General features: G+C 24.5%; 9 protein-coding genes and 1 non-coding gene across 10 annotated transcripts; 6 read left to right on the top strand and 4 right to left on the bottom strand.

Annotated features, from left to right (window-relative positions):
* Positions 1-340: 340 nt before the first annotated feature.
* Positions 341-1,563, top strand: PCHAS_1113800 (ribose-5-phosphate isomerase, putative; the record flags this gene model as incomplete). Its single annotated transcript, XM_016798568.1, has 5 exons — positions 341-364; positions 517-678; positions 789-956; positions 1,070-1,321; positions 1,462-1,563. 5 exons carry the CDS (start codon positions 341-343, stop codon positions 1,561-1,563), a joined length of 708 nt encoding a protein of 235 aa, XP_016653958.1.
* Positions 1,564-2,057: 494 nt separating this feature from the next.
* Positions 2,058-3,241, top strand: PCHAS_1113700 (conserved Plasmodium protein, unknown function; the record flags this gene model as incomplete). Its single annotated transcript, XM_016798567.1, has 6 exons — positions 2,058-2,241; positions 2,379-2,563; positions 2,669-2,711; positions 2,799-2,867; positions 2,963-3,056; positions 3,169-3,241. The coding sequence occupies 6 exons, from the start codon at positions 2,058-2,060 to the stop codon at positions 3,239-3,241; spliced, it is 648 nt and encodes a 215-aa protein (XP_016653957.1).
* A 663-nt stretch (positions 3,242-3,904) lies between these two features.
* Positions 3,905-3,977, top strand: PCHAS_1113620. The gene has a single exon. It is a non-coding gene; the product is annotated as a tRNA-Phe (tRNA).
* A 324-nt stretch (positions 3,978-4,301) lies between these two features.
* PCHAS_1113600 (aspartate--tRNA ligase, putative) lies at positions 4,302-7,556 on the bottom strand (the record flags this gene model as incomplete). Its single annotated transcript, XM_740687.2, has 1 exon — positions 4,302-7,556. The coding sequence occupies one exon, from the start codon at positions 7,554-7,556 to the stop codon at positions 4,302-4,304; it is 3,255 nt and encodes a 1,084-aa protein (XP_745780.2).
* An 843-nt stretch (positions 7,557-8,399) lies between these two features.
* PCHAS_1113500 (conserved Plasmodium protein, unknown function) lies at positions 8,400-10,628 on the bottom strand (the record flags this gene model as incomplete). The annotated part of the gene is made up of 1 exon (XM_739393.2): positions 8,400-10,628. One exon carries the CDS (start codon positions 10,626-10,628, stop codon positions 8,400-8,402), a length of 2,229 nt encoding a protein of 742 aa, XP_744486.2.
* Positions 10,629-12,453: 1,825 nt separating this feature from the next.
* On the top strand, positions 12,454-15,657 carry PCHAS_1113400 (ATP-dependent DNA helicase UvrD, putative; the record flags this gene model as incomplete). The annotated part of the gene is made up of 1 exon (XM_016798565.1): positions 12,454-15,657. The coding sequence occupies one exon, from the start codon at positions 12,454-12,456 to the stop codon at positions 15,655-15,657; it is 3,204 nt and encodes a 1,067-aa protein (XP_016653956.1).
* Positions 15,658-16,153: 496 nt separating this feature from the next.
* PCHAS_1113300 (tubulin--tyrosine ligase, putative) lies at positions 16,154-18,028 on the top strand (the record flags this gene model as incomplete). The annotated part of the gene is made up of 5 exons (XM_016798564.1): positions 16,154-16,191; positions 16,322-16,399; positions 16,547-16,658; positions 16,806-17,832; positions 17,937-18,028. 5 exons carry the CDS (start codon positions 16,154-16,156, stop codon positions 18,026-18,028), a joined length of 1,347 nt encoding a protein of 448 aa, XP_016653955.1.
* Positions 18,029-18,093: 65 nt separating this feature from the next.
* Positions 18,094-18,952, bottom strand: PCHAS_1113200 (conserved protein, unknown function; the record flags this gene model as incomplete). The annotated part of the gene is made up of 2 exons (XM_740752.1): positions 18,094-18,237; positions 18,353-18,952. 2 exons carry the CDS (start codon positions 18,950-18,952, stop codon positions 18,094-18,096), a joined length of 744 nt encoding a protein of 247 aa, XP_745845.1.
* Positions 18,953-20,353: 1,401 nt separating this feature from the next.
* On the top strand, positions 20,354-20,977 carry PCHAS_1113100 (ras-related protein Rab-1A, putative; the record flags this gene model as incomplete). Its single annotated transcript, XM_740751.1, has 1 exon — positions 20,354-20,977. One exon carries the CDS (start codon positions 20,354-20,356, stop codon positions 20,975-20,977), a length of 624 nt encoding a protein of 207 aa, XP_745844.1.
* Positions 20,978-21,468: 491 nt separating this feature from the next.
* PCHAS_1113000 (6-cysteine protein) lies at positions 21,469-23,761 on the bottom strand (the record flags this gene model as incomplete). Its single annotated transcript, XM_016798563.1, has 2 exons — positions 21,469-23,026; positions 23,154-23,761. 2 exons carry the CDS (start codon positions 23,759-23,761, stop codon positions 21,469-21,471), a joined length of 2,166 nt encoding a protein of 721 aa, XP_016653954.1.
* Between the last annotated feature and the right edge of the window lie 271 nt (positions 23,762-24,032).

Genomic DNA, 24,032 nt, shown 5'->3' with positions numbered 1-24,032 from the left:
TATATCCATATTCTTATATTTTTATAATAGTTATCATTCATTAACTCTGTTTAATTTATAGAGTAACCCCACCCGTGATCATCATATTATAATTTTTTGGCATTCAAATAATTAATTATATTATATAAAACGGACAAAATATACATACTAAATAAGTGTTATACTATATATGTAGATTATTTGTTTCGCTTTTATACCTATTTGATTATTTTATTAGTTTCGTATATATATTTAAAAAAAAAATTATTTTCTCAAAACAGTTCAGTAATCATTTTATTATATCATATGTGCGTTGCACACATTTCTAATACTTGTTTTATTATCATATTATAAAAATATAATGGAGGATCTAAAAAAAGTCGTGGTAATTATTTATTCAACCATATATAGACTATTATACTATTACTTACTGTATGATATTTATCAAAAAAGTAGAGGATAGAAGCTATTACAAACTTTTTTTACTTATTATGTTTTTTTCATTTTTGATTTCTTACTTTTTTGATACCCCAATAGGCATACAAAGCAGTCGACGAGTATGTCCAATCTAACACGACAATTGGACTTGGAACAGGGTCCACCGTTTTTTATGTCCTTGAAAGAATTGAAACATTAATGAAAAGTGGGAAGATAAAAAATTTAGTATGTGTTCCAACCAGTATAGATACAGAAATGAAGGTTAGATAAAACATAATTTAGAGAGCATTTCATTTGTCATTGATCGGGCTTATCCATGCATATGCATATGCATATTTATTTATGACCGTTTTACATTTTATCATGTTTAGGCAAAAAGCTTAGGAATTCCTTTGACCGGCTTAACAAAAAATTTAAAGATTGATATAGCAATAGATGGTGCTGATGAAGTAGACTCCGACTTAAATTTAATAAAGGGACGAGGTGGTGCACTTGTTCGGGAAAAACTAGTTGCAGCAAATACCGCTTGCTTTATAGTTGTAATGAATTAAAACAGTATTCCATATGTGCATGCTCATGCAGCATAGCTATGTCTACACGTTTACGAACACTGTGTAATTCTCTATACTTTATTTATTTCGCTCTTTTTCAGATCGTTGACGAATCAAAAATGTGCGAAGACGGATTAGGAACAACGGGAGCTGTGCCCATCGAAATTCTGTCTTTTGGTTATGAAATGATAATTGAAAGCTTATTAAAAATATCAGCTCTTAAAAATTGTACATATAAATTAAGAGAGAAAGATGGAGAAATATTTATAACTGATAATCATAATTATATTGTCGATTTTTTTTTTGAAACTCCGATTGAAAATTTGGTTAAAACCTGTGAGCAAATTAAAATGGTAATAAAACAAAAAAATATGCAAATATCGCTAAAGCCCATGAGATGGGTTGTACTATTATGCATAAGAAAAGGTTTATATGTGCTAGTAATTACTTTACATATTTTACATTACATCATTTTTTATTATCCGCTTTTTAGACGACTGGAGTTGTAGACCACGGGATTTTTGCCAACATGGCGAGCATCGCCTTAATAAGCAAATCAAACGGAACAATTTTAACACTAAACAAGAATAAATAAATTGAAATATATATTTTTTATTTCGAAGACTAATATTTTTTTGTTATGTATTAATGAAATGCCAATTTTATCCTCCGCATGCATATATAGTGTGTGCATACAATTATAATGTCAAGATTTGTTAGTTCCTATAAATATAAATTAATTTTTTTATATAGTCTATATGACTGTTGCAATTTATATTAAAAGCATAATTGTGTATATACATATATATGTTTATAATATTGTTGCATTTGCTTATATACAATTCATAAAGCCTTTCTAATTATGTTTTATACAAAAAATTATTTTTTATTTAATAAAATATATCCATATATTTTTGTGCCAATATTTTATGCACGTTCATAATTTTATTATATATGTGTGCATATTATTTTTTCCACTACTATTTATAATTTACACAATTTACACAATTTATACAATTCACACAAATTTTAACTATCTTTATTACACTTAATCTGTCGCTTTTTTAAAATTATTATTAGTTTGACAAAATGTATTTGTTTAAAAAGGCTAAAGAGTCCATTGTAAGTAGCTTACATGGTGATAAACCTTCACCAATTATTAAAATTAATTATATTTGTAATTGTATCCTTAAAATTACTTTGGCTATTTGCCTATGGCTATCTTCACTTTCATTCTTAGCTCTTTATATGAATGCTGATATAATAAATAAAAGTAATACCTTTGTAAAATATGAATTTTAACATATAGGAAAATTATCATTATTATTTATTATAAATTTGTTGGTCTTATAAAAAGTTAAGAAAGTGTGCGTTATGTTTTTTTTTTTTTTTTTTTTTTGCAATTTTTAGGTCTGTTTCAATTATTTTCATTGTCTTCCTTGATATTATCATGTTTATCTTTCATTATTTTAAAAAGAAAAAATGGGACATATATTTTAACAAAGATTAAGATGTATCCTTTTTCTTTCAAGGACTTAGTTGACGTATCTTTACTAACGGGGGTTGTCACAATTTCGGTCTTTGACATAATTTTGGTGTGTATAAACGCATGCATATTATATATAATTTTTTATAATTCACATTCCCACAGTATGCCCATATATGCACACATTATATATGAGCCTATTTTCTCTCTTTAGTGCTACCTTTACCTGTTCGTAGCATTTGCTGTTTTTGTAATAGGTATGATAAGTGCTTTATTTTATATTGCTGTTCATAATTTTTATTTTCGGAAATTTTAATTTGTTTTATTTTTTATTTTTGTCGTAGCAACATGCTCTATCTACGAATGCCTAGACAATCCCTACATGAGAGATAATGAAAATATTAACAGTTTTAGTAATTAGCATTTGTGTTTGTTCATACTGTTTAACCTCAAAATGTATCAGCCTTTATTTGTACATGTATACATTATTTTATTATTTTAACCATAGGCTTATCATTCATTTCAGTTTTATACATGGGCTTATATGTTATTTCCAATGGTATAATATTTAGAAACCTTCCATACAACCCCTTAGAATATATGTAAGTGAAAAAATAATAGATAGGATATTTTAAGTTTGCATATCCATACGTTATAAGATTTTCCATTTATTTTGTTTTATATTTTTCATATTTCTTTTATTTTTTTTTTCAGAGGGTACATAATAAAAAACATCACCGAAGACATTTGTTCAGTCACCAAAAAACTAACAAAACTGATCGTTTAAAAAATAGGAAAAATTTATATTCTTATAGGAATTTATTTTTTCATTTATTTTATTTTTTTTTTATCATATTTGCATGTTCTTATAATTTATAAAAGACATTAAGGTTGTCCATGCACTGGCCTTAGCCTGGTATGCATTGGGCTTTGCTTACAACTATTTTCATTTGTTTGTGAAAAAGGGAAAAAAAAAAAAAAAAACTTAACGCACACTTTTTCAACTTTTTATAAGACCAACAAGTATACATAAATAGTTGGTCCCATTTTGTTGGTAAATTTTGTAATAAATATTTCTACATATTTTTAGTTCCCTTTCAAGGATTATAAAAAAAGTAAAAGAAATACTGATAAAGGGGAATGTACAAACATATGAACATTATTGGGATGACATTTTTCATGCATTTTCAAAGAAGAAAATATTTTTTCATTCCCATTTTTCCCCTTACACAATGTCATATGCCCTCTTAGTAAATATGTTTTTTTTTTTTTTTTTTTTTTTTTGCAAAATGGGATATATTAAATATTATTAATAAAATTTTACAAAAAAAAAATAATAATAAATTAGTGAAATGAATTAAATTATATAATATTGTATGAATATGGAATTTGAAATTAAAATTGGAATTACATAAACATTATTGATTATTTAGTTTTGCTTAAATTTAAAGCCGTGATAGCTCAGTTGGGAGAGCGTCAGACTGAAGATCTGAAGGTCCCTGGTTCGATCCCTGGTCACGGCATAAAATGTTTTCTTTTCATTTTAATAAAACAAATAAATAAAGGGTTAAGGAAAAATAAAAATAATTCCCTTAATTTTTTTATATAGTAAATAAAAAATAATTAAATAGTAGGTAGCTATAGGCGAGCAGCTTTCTAATTAATTTGCTGCAAAATGGAAAATTATTATTAACGACATACTTATTTTTTTTATAGAGTTTGACATTCAAAAGGGTATAAAAAAAAAAAAAAAATTAAATTAAAATGTATTAAATACAAAACATAAAATAAAATTCACTTTAAGTAAATTAAAAAATAAAAAATGATGAATTATAAACTTGCTATATTTAGGAGTATGTTGTTTTTTTTATATTTGTCAAATTGAATAGTAACATAAAAAAACGATCCAAGCCTAAAGCCATTCCAGCATGTGGTTTGGAAGAATAGGTAAATGAATTAATATATTTATATAATGTAGAATTTTTATTTATTAATTTTTGTAAATCATCAAGATAATTTGATAAATTAAAATTCGTTTTATTTATTTGTAAATAAGAGGATACGTCTATTCTATTACCTTCATCTTTGTTATCATTTATGCTTTCCTTTAATATACGAAGTAATAGCAATGGTAAATTATTTATTCTTTGGCTACCTGATATAATTTCAGTTCCTTTATAAATAAAATCAAAACTATTTGTAAATCGTAAATCATATAAGTTACTTAAACTATAAAACGGTCTAAGGTGTAATGGGTATTGATCAATTATAAATATATCTGTATTAAAATTATATTTTATAAATAAATATAAATAATTAAGTTCATCATTAGTAAAATCTTTTTCATAAATATATAATTCTTTTAATTTTTTGATTTCATTTTTTTCTTTTACACTTATTTTTATATTTTTATTTTTTTCTAAATATTTGCTTATTCCGCTAAAATGGGAATATCCATGGGGGTTATCATTAAAACTGTTTTTTTCTAAATCAAAGAGGTTTTCATTATTTGCTGCCATGCATTGACATGTTTTCATGTCACAAGTTTTATCAAACTGTGTATGATTAGGGAAAAAAGACGGTGTGGGTTTATTACAATTTTTATTTTCTTCTGCTTTACTTGTAGACATTGTTTCATCATATATGTTGTTGTAAAATTGGAGTATATCATTGTAAATTTCATTTTTATCAACCTTGTTCAAAAACGAGTAGACTGATTGTGGAGATAAGTCTTGATTTGTATTGTCAGCATAATTATTTTCACAATTATTTATATCAATTTTGTAATTATTTGCAATCTTATTGTTATAGTAAACATTATGTAATTGTCCATTCTGATCACCATCCTCAAAAATAATATTTTTTTTTAATTTATTTTTTTCATTTTCATTTAAAATTTTTACACGCATGTTATATTGGTCATCATGTATATATCCATCTTGTATACTTTTTTTACAACTACAAAACGGGGTACCATTTTTTACATAGTAATATTTTTTTAATATATCATGGGCTTCACAAAACGACAGAACTACAGGAGTAGTAGTAACCATAGTAGGCTCATATTTTGTGTGTGCATTTTTTTTGCCATAACTTAAATTAATTAAATTTATTTCTTGATTAAAATTTGTATTAATATAATTAATTATATTTTTTAAAAAATTATAAATATATATTATTACTTCATAATAATTATTATATATAACTTGTTCAATATCTAATGATAAAAATTCATTTAAATGCTTAGTACTATGAAATTTTTCATTTCTATATGAATAATTTATTTCAAAGATTTTTTCATAGTCATAGTTAATTATCATTTGTTTATAAAATTGTGGGCTTTGTGCAAGTATTATATTTTCATTTTCAATCTTAAAGCAGTTTGACCCTCCTTCGGATCCATTTAGTTCTGTATATTTTTCCATACTTGTATTATTATCATTATCTTTAGTTTTATTTATTTCCTTTTTCTCAAACAAATTTACATTATCAACTTGGGTCGACAAATTATTTTTATTTTTTGGTGGCTTATCTATTCTTACTAGTTTGGGAGTGAATACTTCTATATATTTATCTTCCCCTAGCATGTATCTCATTTTTTTTATTATCAAATTTTTTAAATTAAAAATAAGTTGATTTATCGAATTTCTATAATTTAAACAAAAATAATCGCTTTCCGAATATTCGATTTCATTTTTTTCGCTCCCTTTGTTTGTACCCTCATTGGTGTCCCTTACATTTTGGGAATCCAATTGATGATCGTCATTAATCAAGCAGTCACTTGTATTACCGTCTAAAAGAGATGGCGGAATAGTACCCTCGGTTTGCTTATCCACGTCATTATAAACATCTTTTCTTTTGTCCTCTTCCTCTTCAGCATGCTCATAAAGGGGATCTGTTTTGAAAGAGGTTTGGTCGTTGCCTAATATGGATGTCCTAAGAAATGGAACATCATTAGGTAGTATAGGAGGAACATAATAAGATTCAGCGATTTTGTAAATATTTTTAATTTGTATTTCCAATCGCTTTTGGTTATATATACTTTCAATATGTGGTATTTTATGTTTATATAATTTTTTATTAATTTTTATATTTCCTATAATATCTACAACAGTTTCATTTTTTAAATTTTTAATATATGCATACATTTCATCTTGTTCTGCTTGTCCATTTTCATTTATATTTTTTTTTTTTTCATATGCACAAACAATGTATAGTCCACTATTTTGTCTTAAATATAAAATAATTCGTTGTGACTGTTTATCTTTTCTTTCTATTCGTCCTCGAACTAATATTGGCTTGTCATCAAAATACGTTTCTTCATTATCTTTTAGTTGATCGTAATTTTTATTTAAATTATTATTTATGTTTATATTTTCAATAAATCTAGTACCCCCTATATTATTTTCCACATATTTTATGATATCGCCATATTTATAATATTTCCTATTCATTCCAGTTCCATAGAAAAGAGAAAAATCAAAAACTTCAGACAAGCTTATTAAAATTGGATTGGGAAAAGGTCCTTCTGTATTTTTATTTACAAACTCTGGTACATCATTAAGAGTTTTGTTTGGTTTCGACAATTGAGGATGATCATTTTGAGAGTTGAGTTTGGTATCTCTTTTGAATGTAAAAAAATAATTTTTTTTAAAATATTTATTAGGTAGAGAATTTTTGATATATTTATTATAATACTCTTTATTTTTATTAAAAAAATTTAATTTCGTTTTAAAATTGTGATTGTATTTCCACGGTTTGGGTTGCCATGAGTTAGGAATGGATGGTTGCCCTTGTATTAGTCCATTGTTTATAAAGTAGTTTAATTTGTTGAAAGTTTTTTCATTTTTATGGTTTATCAAGTTGAGAATATTCCTTTTTCTCAAACTACTCACCCCATTTTTATCATTACCAATGAATAGATTCACACATCTTTTTGTATTTTTATTTTTATTTTTATAAAATCTTGTTCGGCTTTTTATATTATAACAACATATAATAATATTTTCAAATTTTAATATATTTAAATAGTATAAAATAGCGAGGAAAAAACAGATCAGTCCTTTCAATATATTGTGTTTCCTGTGAGTAGGAAATTTCATTTTTTTTTTTTTTATTCATACCATTTTAAATAATTTAAAAGTAAAAAAAAGTTGGAAAATTTGATGACACTTCTTCCTTATTTGCCATACGTTCGCTCTCCCTCATTTTGTTCTTTCTGCTCGTAAAATATGAAAAAAAATAAATAAAAAATTGAAAAAAAAAAAAAAAAAAAAAAAAAATTGTAGCAGTGACGGCAACGTCACAACGGGATGAAATACTCCCACCCAGGGACATACTTTTCGCAAATCTATATATAAAAATATTTTTCTTAAATTAATAAAATATCACATAATTAATAAAAAAATAACAATGGAACGAAGATAAACCATGGATTTTATTTTCCAATTTTGGAGAATGACCTATTCCGTAGCCATGTATGGCTTACTACTGATTGCTTATACTTTTTCAATTTTAAAAAACATATACATATTCAAACAAATTAGTTGATTGTGTTTAAAAGAAAAGCACAACAAGTTAGGGTATCATAAAAAAAGGTTAACAATAAATTAAAAAAATAAGTACGTAAAAATTAAAAGGCATAGCGGAGTAATAATTTCTTTGCTATAAGAATGGAAATAATAATATGTGGAAAAGATAAAATGAAAGCAAGAAAAAATACATTTTTAAAGTTATGCAAATGGAAAAAGCTATAGAAACGGATATGCTAATAAATAGTGTAAAGAGTGTGAAAGAAATTAAGAAATGTTTTGTTATGCTACTTTGTATGTCTAGCATAATATTCACACTATTGAAACTGTTTTATATGCATTTTTCATATACTATAAATTGGCTATAATTTTGAAAAAATTTTACATGAGTCATCTGAAAGTGCGCGAATTTGTTCATACTGGGGCAGTACCAACTAAATTGAGAAAAAGGAAAGTCCAAATTTCTGGTGATGTAATTAAATATTCGAAAAAGCTTCGGAAGGATTCTTTAGATATGTCGTTAGTTACAGTGGTCATGTTTTCTAAATTTAGCTTCGTATTAAAAGGTGAAAACAAAAGAATTAACAATTCTTTATATTGGTTAGTAGCTTTTAATTTTTTTAAAGTATTATGTATATTTTTATATAAACCCTGAACATTTAAAGCAACATCTTTTGAGATAGCAAATTCTTTATCTTCATCAATCATAAGAACTTTATTTATATTTCCATTGGGCCCACTTTCAAATAATGTAATATATATTTTCCATATTTCAGTTGTAATTTCTTCAAAGCGTTCAGTATTTATTAAAAATAATAATAATGATGAAAGACTTACCCATGTAACATCATTCATAAAATCGGTATTCATCTCGTCATTTTCATTAGTTGGTGCATATTCATATATATTACTTCGTTTTTCAAAATTGTTAAGAAGTGTATGTTTATTAGTCTCTTTTATAATGCTGGTTATATTTTTATATAATTGATCATCAATTTGATGACTAAATTGTACTTCATGCATCGTATATGGTATATGTTCCTTGTTGTTTTCTATTTTCTTTTTCGTTAAGAATTCAAGATTATCTTTTATAATTATATTAAATAATGAGATATAGTTATTCCAAAAGAAATTATTAATATATTGTAAAATATTTTTACATTCATAAAATGTGCAATCATAAAAAAATACATTATATTTTCCTTTTGCATAATATAATTTAAAATTACTTTTATTATCTATTTTTATTTTATTTAATATATTTATTTCTTTATGTATTTTTTCCAATATTTTATATTTTTTTTTTATTTTAGGTTTTTCAACTTTTTCAACTTTTTCTGTCTCTTGTGCATTGGTTTCTTTTTTCTCATCCATCATTTTATAACTTGGTGGGTATGAACAATTATATATGTAACTATGATTTTCTTTTATATTTAAACAGTGTTCTTTAAAATATATTAAAAAATTATTTATATGCAAATTGACAATACGTTCTTTTTCTTGTTCCGATAAATTACTTATATCCTTTAAAAAGTTAGTTTCTAAAAAGGATGAATATAGATTATCACGTTCGTGAGGGTTTTTAGTTACTTGTTTAGCTTGTTCAGCTTGTTCAGTTTGATCTGATATTATTTTTCCTTCTTTTTCAATTATGTCTAACTGATCAGGGTTAGCTATGTCTTTCATAGTATAGTAATAATAACTAAAATAAGATAAAAACATATTATAAATATACAAATTTTCTTCACTAAATTCTCGAAAAGATGTTAGTAATGGATTTTGTTCATCCCCATCTCTTTTCCCTCCTAAGATATTTAGTAATCCTTTTTTCATTGATGGTGTATTTTCAATTTCTTTATTTATATTTTTTTTTTTTAATGGATCAAACCCTAATAATATTTCTATATTTATATTATTTTTATTTATTTTTTTGTTTACATTATTTTTAGAATTGTCTACGCTTTTTTTAACAACAAATATTCCAGCAGCTTTATATTCAGTTTTCATAGCATTTGTAATATTACAATTAATATTTTTTAATTTTATTATTCGTTTTTCCCTTTTAGGATATTTATATACACTCTTTAAATCAACTCGCCCACTGTCATTCATTTTCTTGTAAGACTTATCATCAGAAGTACTTCCAAAACTTCCAACGTTTCCAAACTTTGCATTATTTAACTTGTAACCACTTGAATTTTTATTAAATGAATAGATAGGTCGTTTATTTTCCATTTTCGGAACATACTTATGATAGTTTATACCTTTAGGTGTTTGATAATTTCCTCGAGCATTTTTTATTATTGATATATTTTTTTCTCTTGGTAATGATTTGATATAATTAAGTTTGTTCATATTATTTTGTCCTGTTGTGTTATATTTATTTATTAAGTTATTAGCTAGATTTATATTATTATTATTACGTATATCTATTTTTCTTTTATTTTTATTAAACTTTTCATGATTGGGGTTTCTTATAATGTTTAAGTTCGGGACGTTTGTCACTCGGTTTTTATAAATATGGGATGTGTCATAGGAAATAATAGGTGGAAAACTTCCTATGATACTACTATTATTGTTTGCATTATTTTTGATCGCACACTGTGGTGGTTTTGCTGAAGGAGGAGGATAATATGGATTCATCTTATTTAACAATAATGAGTAATGCTTTATTTATAATATATTTTTTTCTGCGAAATTTGCAACTTATTTTGTTTCTTTTAAAGACATTTTAATGAAGTTAACTTATTTTGTAAATATATATATAGATTTGTTTTTATTTTTCTACAATCGTACATCTGAAATGTTGGGCATCTTTCATTTTTATTTCTCTTTAATTATTTTATTCGTCTTACTTTAATTTGGCTAGTCACATATGGAACATGAAGTATGTATGAAAAGATTGGCATAACAAATAATATGTATAACTTGATTATTCAATTTGGTTCGAACTGTAATACCTTTCTATACATGCTTGTATGTCACATATAGATCTTATGAAATATTTTTTGCATCAAATTTGGTTAATATATATTTTATTTATTTTACAAGCATTATTTGCATTTTAAATGAGCCAAGGTGGGTTTACAAAAAAGAATCTATATACAAAAAAAGGATAGTAAAATGAAAATGTATATAAAATAAATTAAAGCTAAAATTGGAAATTAAAAAATTGGGAAAACTATAAAAATAATCAAATGAATTAGTAGGCTAAATAAAGAATATGCATAATTTGGAAGTATACAATTTATATTTTTTTATTTTTTTTAAATCTGATAAATATTTATTTCGACAATTTATACTATTTGGTGTGGCTGCATAAGTTTTAAGCCATATATACTAATTACTTTTTTTTAAAAAAAAAAAAAAAAAAAAACAAAGATAACATAATATTATAAAATCAGTATAACCTATTACATTTCTTTAACCTTTTTTTATGTATTAATATATGGAAATATATTTTTTATTTCCATAAATTTTTCATACTGATAAGGTATTCGGTTAATAGTGTAAGTATATTGTTCATTATAGGGAGAACAAACTTAGTGTCAAATATTTTTAATTTGCTCTTACATATGGATAAGGAATAATTTTGTAAGTATCATATAATAATTAAAGTACAATATATTTAGTTTCATTGTTGATTATTTTCCTTTTAACAATATTTTTTACAATTTAAATTAACACAAAACTATATCTTTACACATATGTGTAATTATTAATTTATTTTTTATTTAGTTTATTTTGTTTCCTTGGGGTATTTATTATTTCTCTCGATTAATTTGTTATATACACATAATTTACAAATTCCTTTATCTTATATTTTTATAATGAAAAAACACATTCATTCAAAATGTGGATATTTTGTTATAAATAGGTTTGTCAATAAAAATACCAATTTCTGATAACATAAAAAAATTATATCATTTAAAAGGTTTATAAAAAATAAAAATTTTATAGACTAATTGGCTTTTCAGAAATGATAACATTGTTTTGTGGTGATTTTTTTTTTTTTTTTTTTTTTTTTTTTTTTAAATAATTTAAACTTTTAAATTTTATAAGGGATACACTAATTATGAGAATACTGGAGCTTAGTATTACGAATATACATATAATACAATTATGTTTTATATTTATTTTAATTTTTATTAAGTTTAACTTTTGATAAAATGAATAATTTTATGTGAAAAAAATAAAAAAATTGCTAATTATTTGTACACCTGTTTTTTTTTTCGCTAGTTTGCCTTTTGTTCACACACATTCTTTTAATTTTATTTTCTCAAACTTTTTGAATTTGTGACGATCCATTTTCATCTTTTCCACTTTTCTATGGTCGAAGAATGTATGCAAACATATAATATACATATTTGTGTGCGTAAGGTTTTTTTAATATGACGAGCCCTTGTTTGTGTTATAGCAAATATAAACACGTTGAAAATAAATAAGGTAACAATATTTAAAACAAAAAATGGCTTTAGAAAACGAGGGTAACAGTTGTAACGACTCCATAAGTGTTGATGAAGATGATACAGACAAAATAAATGATGATATAATTAATCAGATTTTGTTTAGAAATTTATCGGAAGAACAAATGAAAATTGTACAGGTACCTTTGGATTATAATTTATGTATTATTGCATGTCCAGGGTCAGGAAAAACATCCACTTTAACAGCTCGTATTATTAAGAGTATAATAGAAAGGAAAAAATCAATTGTCTGTATAACATTCACAAATTATTCTGCTAAAGATTTAAAAGAAAAAATAATAAAAAAAATAAATTGCTTGATAGATTTATGTACAGGCAAGGATATCCAAAACAAACTTTTCAACAGAAATAAAAACATTGGGGGTACCAAAATTCGAAATAAAAAATATGATATTAATAAAACAATGTATAAAAATAAATTCAAAGTTTTAGACACAACAATATTTATAGGAACTATTCATTCATTCTGTAGATATATACTTTTAAAATATAAAGGAGAGTTTAAAATATTAACCGAATCAATAAATAGTAATGTAATAAAAATGGCTTTTAATAACTTTTGTAATTCAACCATGTATAAAAATTGTTTAGTTCAAGGGGATGGTAAAACCCCAAATGATCCCTCTATAATTAATAAGAGTGATAGCACATTTAATCTTTCCCATTTTATCAATTGTATGAAGAATAATATAAGTAAGAACGAAGAAAAGAAATTAGAGGACGAAGCGATACAATCGGAGGGCGAAGATGAAGAAGAAGATGAATATTTTTTTAATTATTTATACAATTTTAATAGTTCTATGGATAAGGGTAACTTAGAACAATTGGGTGAAGTTAAATGTATATTAAAAAAAAAAGAAATACTTTTTTTAAAAAAAAAAATAAAATTATTAAAATATGTTGAATTGTATAATATGACAAATATTGAAGTAAATGATATTGAAAAGAAATTTTATGAAAATTATAAAAAAATTTTCGAAGCAGAAAAATATATTTATTACGATTTTGATGACTTATTAATAGAAACATATAAATTGATGAAAGACAATATACCAATACGAAATAAAATATTGGAAGAATGGAATTACATGTTCTGTGATGAATTTCAGGATATAAATACAACACAATTTAATATTCTTCAATTCTTTGCTAACATACAATATGATGTTAAACCTACTATGGATAACGAGTTTGGTGATGATGATATGAATATTTTTGTTGAGAATGATCCAAGTAAATTCATAAAAAAGCGTTCTAAAAATAGTAAACTACAAAATAATAAACGAAATAAGACAAAGACAAGTATTACTGTCATAGGGGATGATGATCAATCAATTTATGCCTTTAGAGGAGCACATGCTAGTGTTTTTAAAAAAATTATAAAAGAATGTAATTGCCTACTATTTAAACTAAGTACAAACTTTCGAAGTACAAAAGAAATAGTAAGAATATCAAATAATTTAATATTAAATAATGGAAGTTGTAGAATAAATAAAAAAATATATACAAATAATATACCAGGACAAAAAGCAACTTTTGAAATTTTCAAAACAAATGATGATCAAATATCATATGTGTTAGCTCAAATTATTTTTTTAAAAAAAATATATAATTTAAAATTTAGCGATTTTGCTATATTATCTCGTACTAATAAAACTTTAAAAGAAACTCTTATAAATATGAACAAGTATGAAATTAAAAAAAAGTCTTTAAAAATGTTTCGAGAGTTTTGTAAAAATTTAGAAAATAAAAATATACCCAGTGATACTCATGAAAATAGTTCGAAAAATGAAAAACAATATGAGTCTACAACTGGAAACATGACAAATGTAAAAAGTCAGGAGGATAGTGTCTCTTCAAAAAAGGAAGTTCCCTCTGATAAAATGAAAGAAGAGTGGAGCGAAGTAAATATTGGCACTTTTAATATACCAATAAAAGAATTAAATAAAAAAAAATCATTTTTTGGATCGAAAGAAATTATTCAATTGATAACATTACTTCGTTTTTTAATAAACGTAAATGATGATGTAGTTTTTTTAAAATCTTTTAAAATTATAAAAAATAGTAAATTGATAAAAATAATTATTCACAAGCTAGCTAATAATCATATTGGACAAACTCATAATGCTAAAGACAATAATAATAGGAACAATCATAGAAACAAATCAAGTAAAGAAAATATGCCTCTCTTTGAAAAAGTTAAAACTATTTCACAGTTGTATATTTTGTCTAAGAGAAAAGAACTTAGCACCGATCAGCTAGCCATTTTAAATATATTTACAGAAAATGAAATAAGAGTTATTCTTGACTTTTTTTTTGTAGTAAACCATTTTCTTAACATTTGTTCGAAGCATAATTCAGTTTACACTTTGGTAATGGATATATTAAAAAAAACAAACTTTATAAAAAAAATAATGAAAAAAATAGAAGAGAGTGCAGAAAATGCTGCTAACACAATGAATGATGAACAGTCTGATTTGGTGAACGATAATAATAATTCATCCCATATGGAAAATGCAACAAACTGTAAAAGTGAAAATGATATATCCACAGTAAGCCATAAATCAGGTATTGAAAATAATAGTAAAGAAAAAGAAAGTGCACATATAAAGAATGGCGTTAATACAGTGGATTATCAAAATGCGCATGGAAAAAAACGGACGTTTGAGGAATGTAATGACAATGCAGAAATAATCAATAATAATAATAAGGAAAACCCTAACATAATAAACGAGTTAGAAATTAAAAATAATTTAAAGGCGCTCTTCAACATAAATGAAGAAGACTATAATCATAGTCAAATACAAAATATATTTATATTTTTAGAAATAACAAGAGAATATAAACCCAATTTAATGGAACAAACATGCTATGATTGTTTAATATGTTTTTTGAATGATTTTAAAAATAATATGCATGAAAAATTGTTAATTGAAAAAGTTACATTAACAACTATACACAAATCAAAAGGATTAGAATGGAAGGTTGTATTTATTATAAATGTTATAGAGGGTGAAATACCTCATGTTTCTGCAAATAATAATGAAATCATTGAAGAAAGAAAAATTTTCTATGTAGGTATAACAAGAGCAAAATATATATTATACTTATTATGTTATGTACAAAATACTCATATGTCTGAAAAAAACACTATATCACGATTTATATATCAAATGAAGATTTAACAGGAAAGGAACAAAAGAACGAGTCGTCACAACATCCTTTTGTGCACATACTCTGTTTATTTTCTCAAAAAAAAATTAATTAAATTTATACAAGTGTATAAATGTACCATATCAAAACTTTTTATAGAAAGGGGGAGAAAATACCTCCTTGCACACACATATGAATATAGTTGATTAAAAAAACTATGATGTTATTTTTGATCATGTTATATATATTATTATTTTTTTCGTAGATATGCTTTTTTTTCAATGTCTTTTTTTATCATGGGAAAACTATTTTGAATTATTTTATTTTTGTTGATATAAACAAATGAGAAAAATTAACCTCTTAAAAATTTGATATACATAACAAGCTATTAACTTATTTGAATTTTTTTTTTTTTTTTTGAATCACCACACAAATGTTATATTTACGCGTAATGCTTTGAGCTAGCTAAAAGTATTTTTTTTTTTTTAATTATTTTTTTTTAGCTAGCTATATTTATAAGCTAAAAAAATGTCTATATATTTCAGAGAGCTATTTCCTTCAAATAAGTATTAATTTCATTCCTTTGTTTGATTATATTTTTGTCGTTTTATTTGTCCTATGTGCAAAATACCTCAAAATTGTCATTCTCCGTATTTTCTAAAAATACATGATCGATGCCGCTTAATTTTTCGTCAGGGTTATAAAATTTAGAACGGATTTTCGTAACACAATTTATGACGTGTTTTTGCATAGGGAATGGGAGCTCACCACGCAGTACTATATCTTATGTTCATTGAAATTGTGTCTGTTCTTGTGTTATTTTGATATTATCAACGAATGTATTGAGCAATCGTTTTTATATGCGAAAATATAACTAAAAAATAGGAAAAATAAAAAATATATTTTTTTTTTCGCTACTAGTGAAACGGAATGGAATTTATGCTGGTCTGAAAAGGATTGGATAAATGAAGTATATGATACTCTTTCCCTTAAAAATGATCAATATGTCAACCATTTTAGGAATTACTATGAAGTAAAATGGAAAAATTACTGAATGGGGAGATAGAACGAATTTTTTTCTTTTGATAAATTTATTTTTAAAGTATTACAAATTGTGTGTGCATGATTAGTTGAACAAATATATACATACCGTGCATGTGGTTTTCCCATTTTGTTTTAGCTGACTCGTAAAGACCTACTAGCCAAGAATATAAAAAGGCTAAAAAAGTTATATGGAAAAACGCAAAATACTGAAGAATTAAAAAAACTTGATATAACACCACTTACCTTTGTTCTACCGCTCGAATATAAAATATTTTTAGAGGAATATAAAAAAAAAAGTAATCGAGTATGGATCATGAAACCGATTGGAAAATCTCAAGGAAAAGGAATTTTTCTTTTTGATAAAATTTCTCAAATAAAGGATTGGAGTAATGGTGCTAAAAATAGGATCAGTGAAGATAGGGCCCGAGAAAATGAAAAAGATAAGGAGAAGATAAAGGATCGAGATAAGGACAAGGATAAGGGAAAGGAAAATGAACGTGATAAGCTTGAGCTATATGTCGCACAAGAATATATTCCTAATCCTTTATTAATTGGAGGAAAGAAATTTGATATACGTTTATATGTGTTAATTTTGTCATATTACCCACTAACTATTTATATACATAGGAGTGGGTTTGCTCGATTTTCTCATAGGTATTTTAAAAATGAGAAAAATAATATAAATGATATAACAATGCATTTAACAAATGTAGCAATACAAAAAAATGCAGAAGGTTACGATGATACGGTAGGAGGGAAATGGTTCATAAGGGAACTATTTATATATATGATTAATAGGTATGGATATAACAAAATAATGGATTTAATAAAAAATATAGAAAATTGTATAATACAATCATTTTTAGCTGTCCATAAAATTATAATAAATGATAAACATTGTTTTGAATTATATGGTTTTGATATACTTATTGATAATAATTTAAAACCATGGTTAATTGAAGTAAATTCTTCTCCATCATTTTCTTCAAATACTAAAGAAGATTATAATTTAAAATTTAATATCTTAGACGAATTAATGACTTTAATAAATATTGAAAAATACAATATACCACAAATGGACAGGATTGGAGATTTTGATTGTATTTATAGAAATGGTGAACCTATCAACAATTTGAATCCTTATAATTTTCATTCCTATCTTGGTTTGTTTTATTATTACAAAAAAATTATATTTTATACACTTCTGTATGATAAATAGTGTATATATTCATTTATTTTTTTTTTAATTTTGTACATAATTTTTTAGGGGCAAATTTATCAGGAAGTGAGCATTTAAAACAAATAGCAAAAAGTATAAAACAAAATTTAAACGAAAAAAATATTTCGACAAATAAATAAGAATAAAGAAATGAGTACAGAAAAAAAATAGGATGAGGTCTATTATTGGATAGGGGAATAGCTAGCTAATTCATTTTGTCTTTTTTAAAATAGTGGCTATTTAGTCGCTTGTTAATATTGGTATGATATTCATTTGATAATTTTTTAAAATTATTATTTTCTGCTAAATCTTTAGCAAAGAATAGGAGCTTTTCCTTTAAGCATTGGACCTACAGTGTGAAAAAAAAAATGAAAAATGAAAAAATGAAAAAATGAAAAAATGAGAAATGATGCATGTATATACATATGCATATGAGCATAAGAAAGGAATATAAATGTGGAAACCTTTTTGGACAGATTCCTTTTGACTGTGTATGGTATGAGTTGATTATTATTTCGTTTAGAAAATGTTGATTCTATATTTTGTATGAACATTGAATTATTTTTTTCTTTTTTCATATCATATATTGAAAGTGCAATAACGGAGCATGGTATGACTGATCCACCAATTGCTAAAACTTTAAAAGCTTTGTGTCGACTATTTAAAGAATCAGGTCGAGTTACTTGATAATGTATATCATTATATTTATGTACTAATAATTTATTTATATATTTAATATTTTTATAACCCCATAATAAAGTTAAAAAAACAGAAAGGTGATATAACTTGGGTTCATATATTAAAGTTAATGATGAATAAAAATGTTTTCCTAAATCTATTATAGGTGATATAACTTTGTATAAAAATAATTTTTCTTTTTTACTTTTTTCTTTAATTTGTGTATTTGTATTCTCTGATTTATTTGATGTTGCAAATGTAGTATCCTCAATATATTCGTCTACTTTATAATTTTGTAAAAATTTCTTTTTATATTCTTCTTCAATTGTTTTATTAAAATGGTCATATTTTATTTGTTCGCTTAAAATAGCATTGTCTCTATCCATTTTGTGTTTATTCCTCTATGCAGTTTCTTTTTATAAATTTCGATTATATGAAAAAGGAAAAAATAAAAACAATATGCTCTGTACTATCTCTAGTCGTGTAACTGTATTATCACATTAGGTCTATATTTATAATGACCAAACATGTGTTATGCATATTTAAAAATAAGTGGAAATTATATGGATCATATTGAAATAAATAAAATGGGAAATAATAAAGGAATAAGAATATTTGGAATTGTGTTTCAACTTTTGTAATAAATAGAGCTATATTTTTATGCCCTTTCAAAATGAGTAAGGAACAATGTGTTAGTTGCTATGAATATTTTTTTTTATAAATTATTAAAAAAAACTACTTTAAAATTGTAGAATAAAGAAGGGGTAACAGTTGATCGTTTATTCCGTATATGTTTATTGGATGTACATATGGAATGTTAATTTATTTGAGGTTTGAAAAAAAACAGAAAAAAATATAAAAACATGTACGAACATTCATTTGAATAAACAATTTTGATTGTATAGTTTGACTATTCAAAATTGCCAACTATACATTGGTTTACTATTAATACCCTTAAAAAAAAGCGTATAAAAATATATGGCACTATTAATTTTAATTTTATTTAATATACTATATATGAAAGTTATTACCTAAAAAATAATAGTAACAATAATGTGACTTTGAGTATTTTCATTTCAGTTTTATCATTATTTTATTATTTTATTTTTTATATTTTTTAGCATTTTATAAGTTATAACCGTATAGCCAAAAAACTTCGAAATATCTCTAATTGTAGAGGTGTATATGTATATGAAATATTAAAAGAATATTATTCAAGATATTAAAATGAATGGGCTAAGTTATGAATATAATTATGAATGATGTACAAGCATTAAAATTTTGTTTTTATATTAATATATTTTTATTTAATATATAAAGGGGAAAGTAATCATAACAAGGGAATAGATTACAAGTGTGGAAATACAGTCTCATATATATATGCAGTACATATAATTGTTTTAATATGCATATAATTCATATTTTAAACAATCTGTTTAATAGTTTGTATTAAATGATAAAATAATTTTTTTATGTATATATATTTATCTATTTTCTTAGCCTGTTACTTATTACAATAAGGTTATTATATTTGCTTGCTATTACATATTAATTTTTTTATAGTTAAAACTGTTTGTATGTATACTTTTTTTTCATAAATAATTTTGTTCTTCCCTTTTAAATTATTATACTTACGTGTGTGCAAATGACTAAATCTCTTTTTTTAGCTAGCTGTTTTAAGAGATATACCTAAAAAAATACACACACACATATTTACATGTGCATATCATTACTCAAGATAAGCAATTGGCTTTGCAAGACTTGCATTTCTAAAGGGAACAAATACAATGAATGAAAACAGATCAAGGGATTATGATTATTTATACAAAATAATATTAATTGGTGATAGTGGAGTAGGAAAATCATGTATATTGTTAAGGTTTTCGGATGATCATTTTACTGAGAGTTATATAACCACTATAGGGGTTGACTTTCGTTTTAGGACTTTAAAAGTTGATGATAAGGTTGTAAAATTGCAAATATGGGATACAGCCGGACAAGAAAGATTTCGAACTATAACCTCAGCATATTATAGAGGAGCCGATGGAATAATAATAATTTATGATACGACAGATAGAAATTCATTTTTACATATTAATGATTGGATGACTGAAATAAATAAATACACAAATGAAGATACTTGTAAATTGTTAGTAGGTAATAAGTTTGATTGTAAAGACGAAATTGAAGTTCCAACTGCTGAAGGTGAAAGTAAAGCAAAAGAATTAAACATACCATTTATTGAAACATCAGCTAAAGATTCATTGAATGTTGAACTAGCTTTTACTATGATAACTCAAGAACTTATTAAAAAAAAAAAAAAAAAAAATATTAACCCAGCCAATAATAATCAAGCTAAGGTCAATCTGTCTTCAGATGACGTAGACCAAAATTCATTGTGTTCGTGTTAAAAAAAAATGCGCATACATATTAAGAAGTGTGTGCATGACATATGTTTTTATCCTTTAACTTTCGTTATATTTTTTTTTTAATTTTCCATTTTCGTATTTTTTAACTCCCCATTTTGGTATTCCTTTATAGCTAGCTAGCTAACCATTTTTCGTAGCTAGCTATTTTGGCATACAATTTTGCAAAAAAATAGTAAATTTACTTTTTCATTAAGATGAAAAATGGTTATTTGGCACAGTAAGAAAATGCATATATCGCATATGTGTGTATAACCATCTTTTATTTCGCAAAAGAAAGTTTCAAGTTGCCCACTAAATTCGTTTATACCAAATAAAAATGCACATTTTTTAATAGTCTAGAATGATTTAAAAAAAAAAAATAACAAAAAAAAATAAACACACCGTTTTCTTCATGAAATTATGTTAAATTGTGTATAGAATAGTAAAAAATATGTATGTGCAATAAGGAATGTCGAACAGGGAACGCGAAAAAATTAAACGAATGTGTAGGTAATTTCGTATAGGATGTTGTTTGAGTGGCACTTACAAATAAAGGTGTTATTGTAATTAGTTTTTTTTTCATTAAACATTTGAATATAAGTTTTAGGTATAGTCAATACGGATTCTTCATATGGGGCATCATTAGTTTCTACTCCATGTATGTACATTTTTGGATATATGGTTAATAATCCTTGTTGATCTTTTAAATGGTCTCGAATAAATTTTTTTTTCTTATTAGTATAAATATCATTAAAGCATGTGTTTTTACTTTTTTTAGTTATAGGACATATAATAGCTAGCTGTATATCTTGGGTAGTTTTGGTATCAATAGTAACATTTATTTTATTTTCATTTATTACAATATTGTCACATTTAGGGTTTATATTAGCATAGTTACATATATTGGTATTAGAAAAGTCAAGTCCAATAATGCTTTTATCATTTTGTGTATTTTCGGTACTTGGATGTATTACTACACTTCTTATCACCTGATTACTCATATCATTTTTATTAACAAAAGGAAGTTGTAATGTGACTTCGTTTTTAATATAAGACGGCAATTGGAATATATAATTTTTATCAGGAAGTTTAACATATCGGGTATATGGAGGAAATGTTAATTGAGACATCGATGTTTCTTCATATTCTGGGCTTGGTGGGGTAAAGTATATTATATTATTATTATATAGATTTATAGAATTTTGATTTTTATTTAAATCGGAAGTTTGTAATACATAATTATTTTTAAAATATAATTTTAATCTTAAGAAAAAATCTTCACCTAAATAACATTCTAATGTTATATCGAAAATAAAATATTTTTCTAACTCTTTTTTTATATATAATGTATATAATCTATAATTATTATATTCATATACTGATTCTATTTTATGTATTATATTAACGGGTTCTGAATCTCTATTCAATTTTACATAAAAACATTTTCTTATATCATGTTTCGTACCATTATAAACTCCTAAAGTAAAATATCTATCCTCACCATCAACAATTAAATCGTCATATAAAATTGTACATATATATTTATTTCCATTTTTTACAAATCCGGGATTCATATGTTCTCTTTTTATATATAATAGTGTACAATATTTAACGGCACCAACATGTTTTAATATATATGTATAGCTATTATCTCCAGCAACATAATTGTATATTAATCGATAACTATCTAAAGGAAATAAATTTCCTCTTTTATAATTTGCATCCATACTTGAAGGGGCTTCTAATGGGATTGTATATATATTAGTATGCATATAATATATATAATGTGGTGGTTGTTTATTATTAGAAATAATTGATATATAATATCCTCTTATTTTTGAAATATCCCACATATAACTTTCGAGTCGTGCCAAACCCACCAAATAACATTCATAATCAAATCCGTCTTTATATTTACATTTTAAGTATCTATTTAGTTCTTCCCCTTCAGAGTAATATAAAAATCCTATTTCATTTCCACTTATCTTAGGAACTAGCTTTGAGTATTTTGAATTAGGATCGACTCCCGTTACATAGAAGGTAAACTTTTCCCTGTAATTCAAAATGGAAAAATTACATCAAAAAAAATATGTCTAATATGGGTATAAGCAAAGCATTGTAATAAAAAAACGATTGACAAAAAAATAATAGCATAGACGAATTTAAAGATTTCACTTACGTCCAATTAAGTCCACCATTGGAACTGGCATTACATAAAATAAATTTATTATATTCTTCATATTGTTGTTTCTGTATATCTAAACCACATATAAGGATATATTTTTTTTCAAATATCTCTAATTCGTTTAATGAATAATCTTGTAAGCTTAAAGGATCGATTGAACTAAAATCGATCGAAATCTTTTGAGTTGTAAATGTTATTAAATCTGTAGATATTGCATTGTGGCATTCATATGGAGGACTGGTCAGGGATTTACTAAAGCAGTATACTATTACTAAGCTTTCATTAGTTATAAAGGAATAAAAATATTCGATTTTTATTTGTGTATGTGAATTAAGTAATTTAAATTTATCTTCCCATTTATTTTCATTATTATATGCAGATACATAAATATTGTTAGTTGTAGAAGAGCCTGTAACTATTTGATCGTTACACACTTGGACTATTTGTCCTTGAAAATTTAAATAGTGTTCTTTATTACATTTACGAATATTCGAATCTTTTGATATCAGTTCACTATCTACTTTAAAATAAAAACAGTTTGTTTTTATAATTAAAAATATACTCCAAAGAAAAAGAGGCCCAAAAATCGATGACCGAAACATTATATTAAAAACTTTCAATTTTTTCGTCTATATTATGTGTATTTTTGTGCTATATTATTTTATCCGATAGTATTATAGTCTTTTCTCGACTTTGTTCATACGCAAGTTTTTTTTTCCTCTCCTTATTCACTTGCACGAAAAAAAAACTTAAAGTCGCGTAAAAAAAATTAAATTATTTAAACAAAAAATTCTTAAAATAGAAATGCACAAACATATTTATGTGTTTTTTTTTCCTACACATTTTAGGTAGTTGCATACCTATATATTTTTT

This window comes from Plasmodium chabaudi (assembly GCF_900002335.3).
Source record: "Plasmodium chabaudi chabaudi strain AS genome assembly, chromosome: 11".
Taxonomy (NCBI): Eukaryota; Apicomplexa; class Aconoidasida; order Haemosporida; family Plasmodiidae; genus Plasmodium; species Plasmodium chabaudi.
Note: the sequence above shows the minus strand (reverse complement) of the source record. Positions and strands in the feature narration are given on the sequence as shown.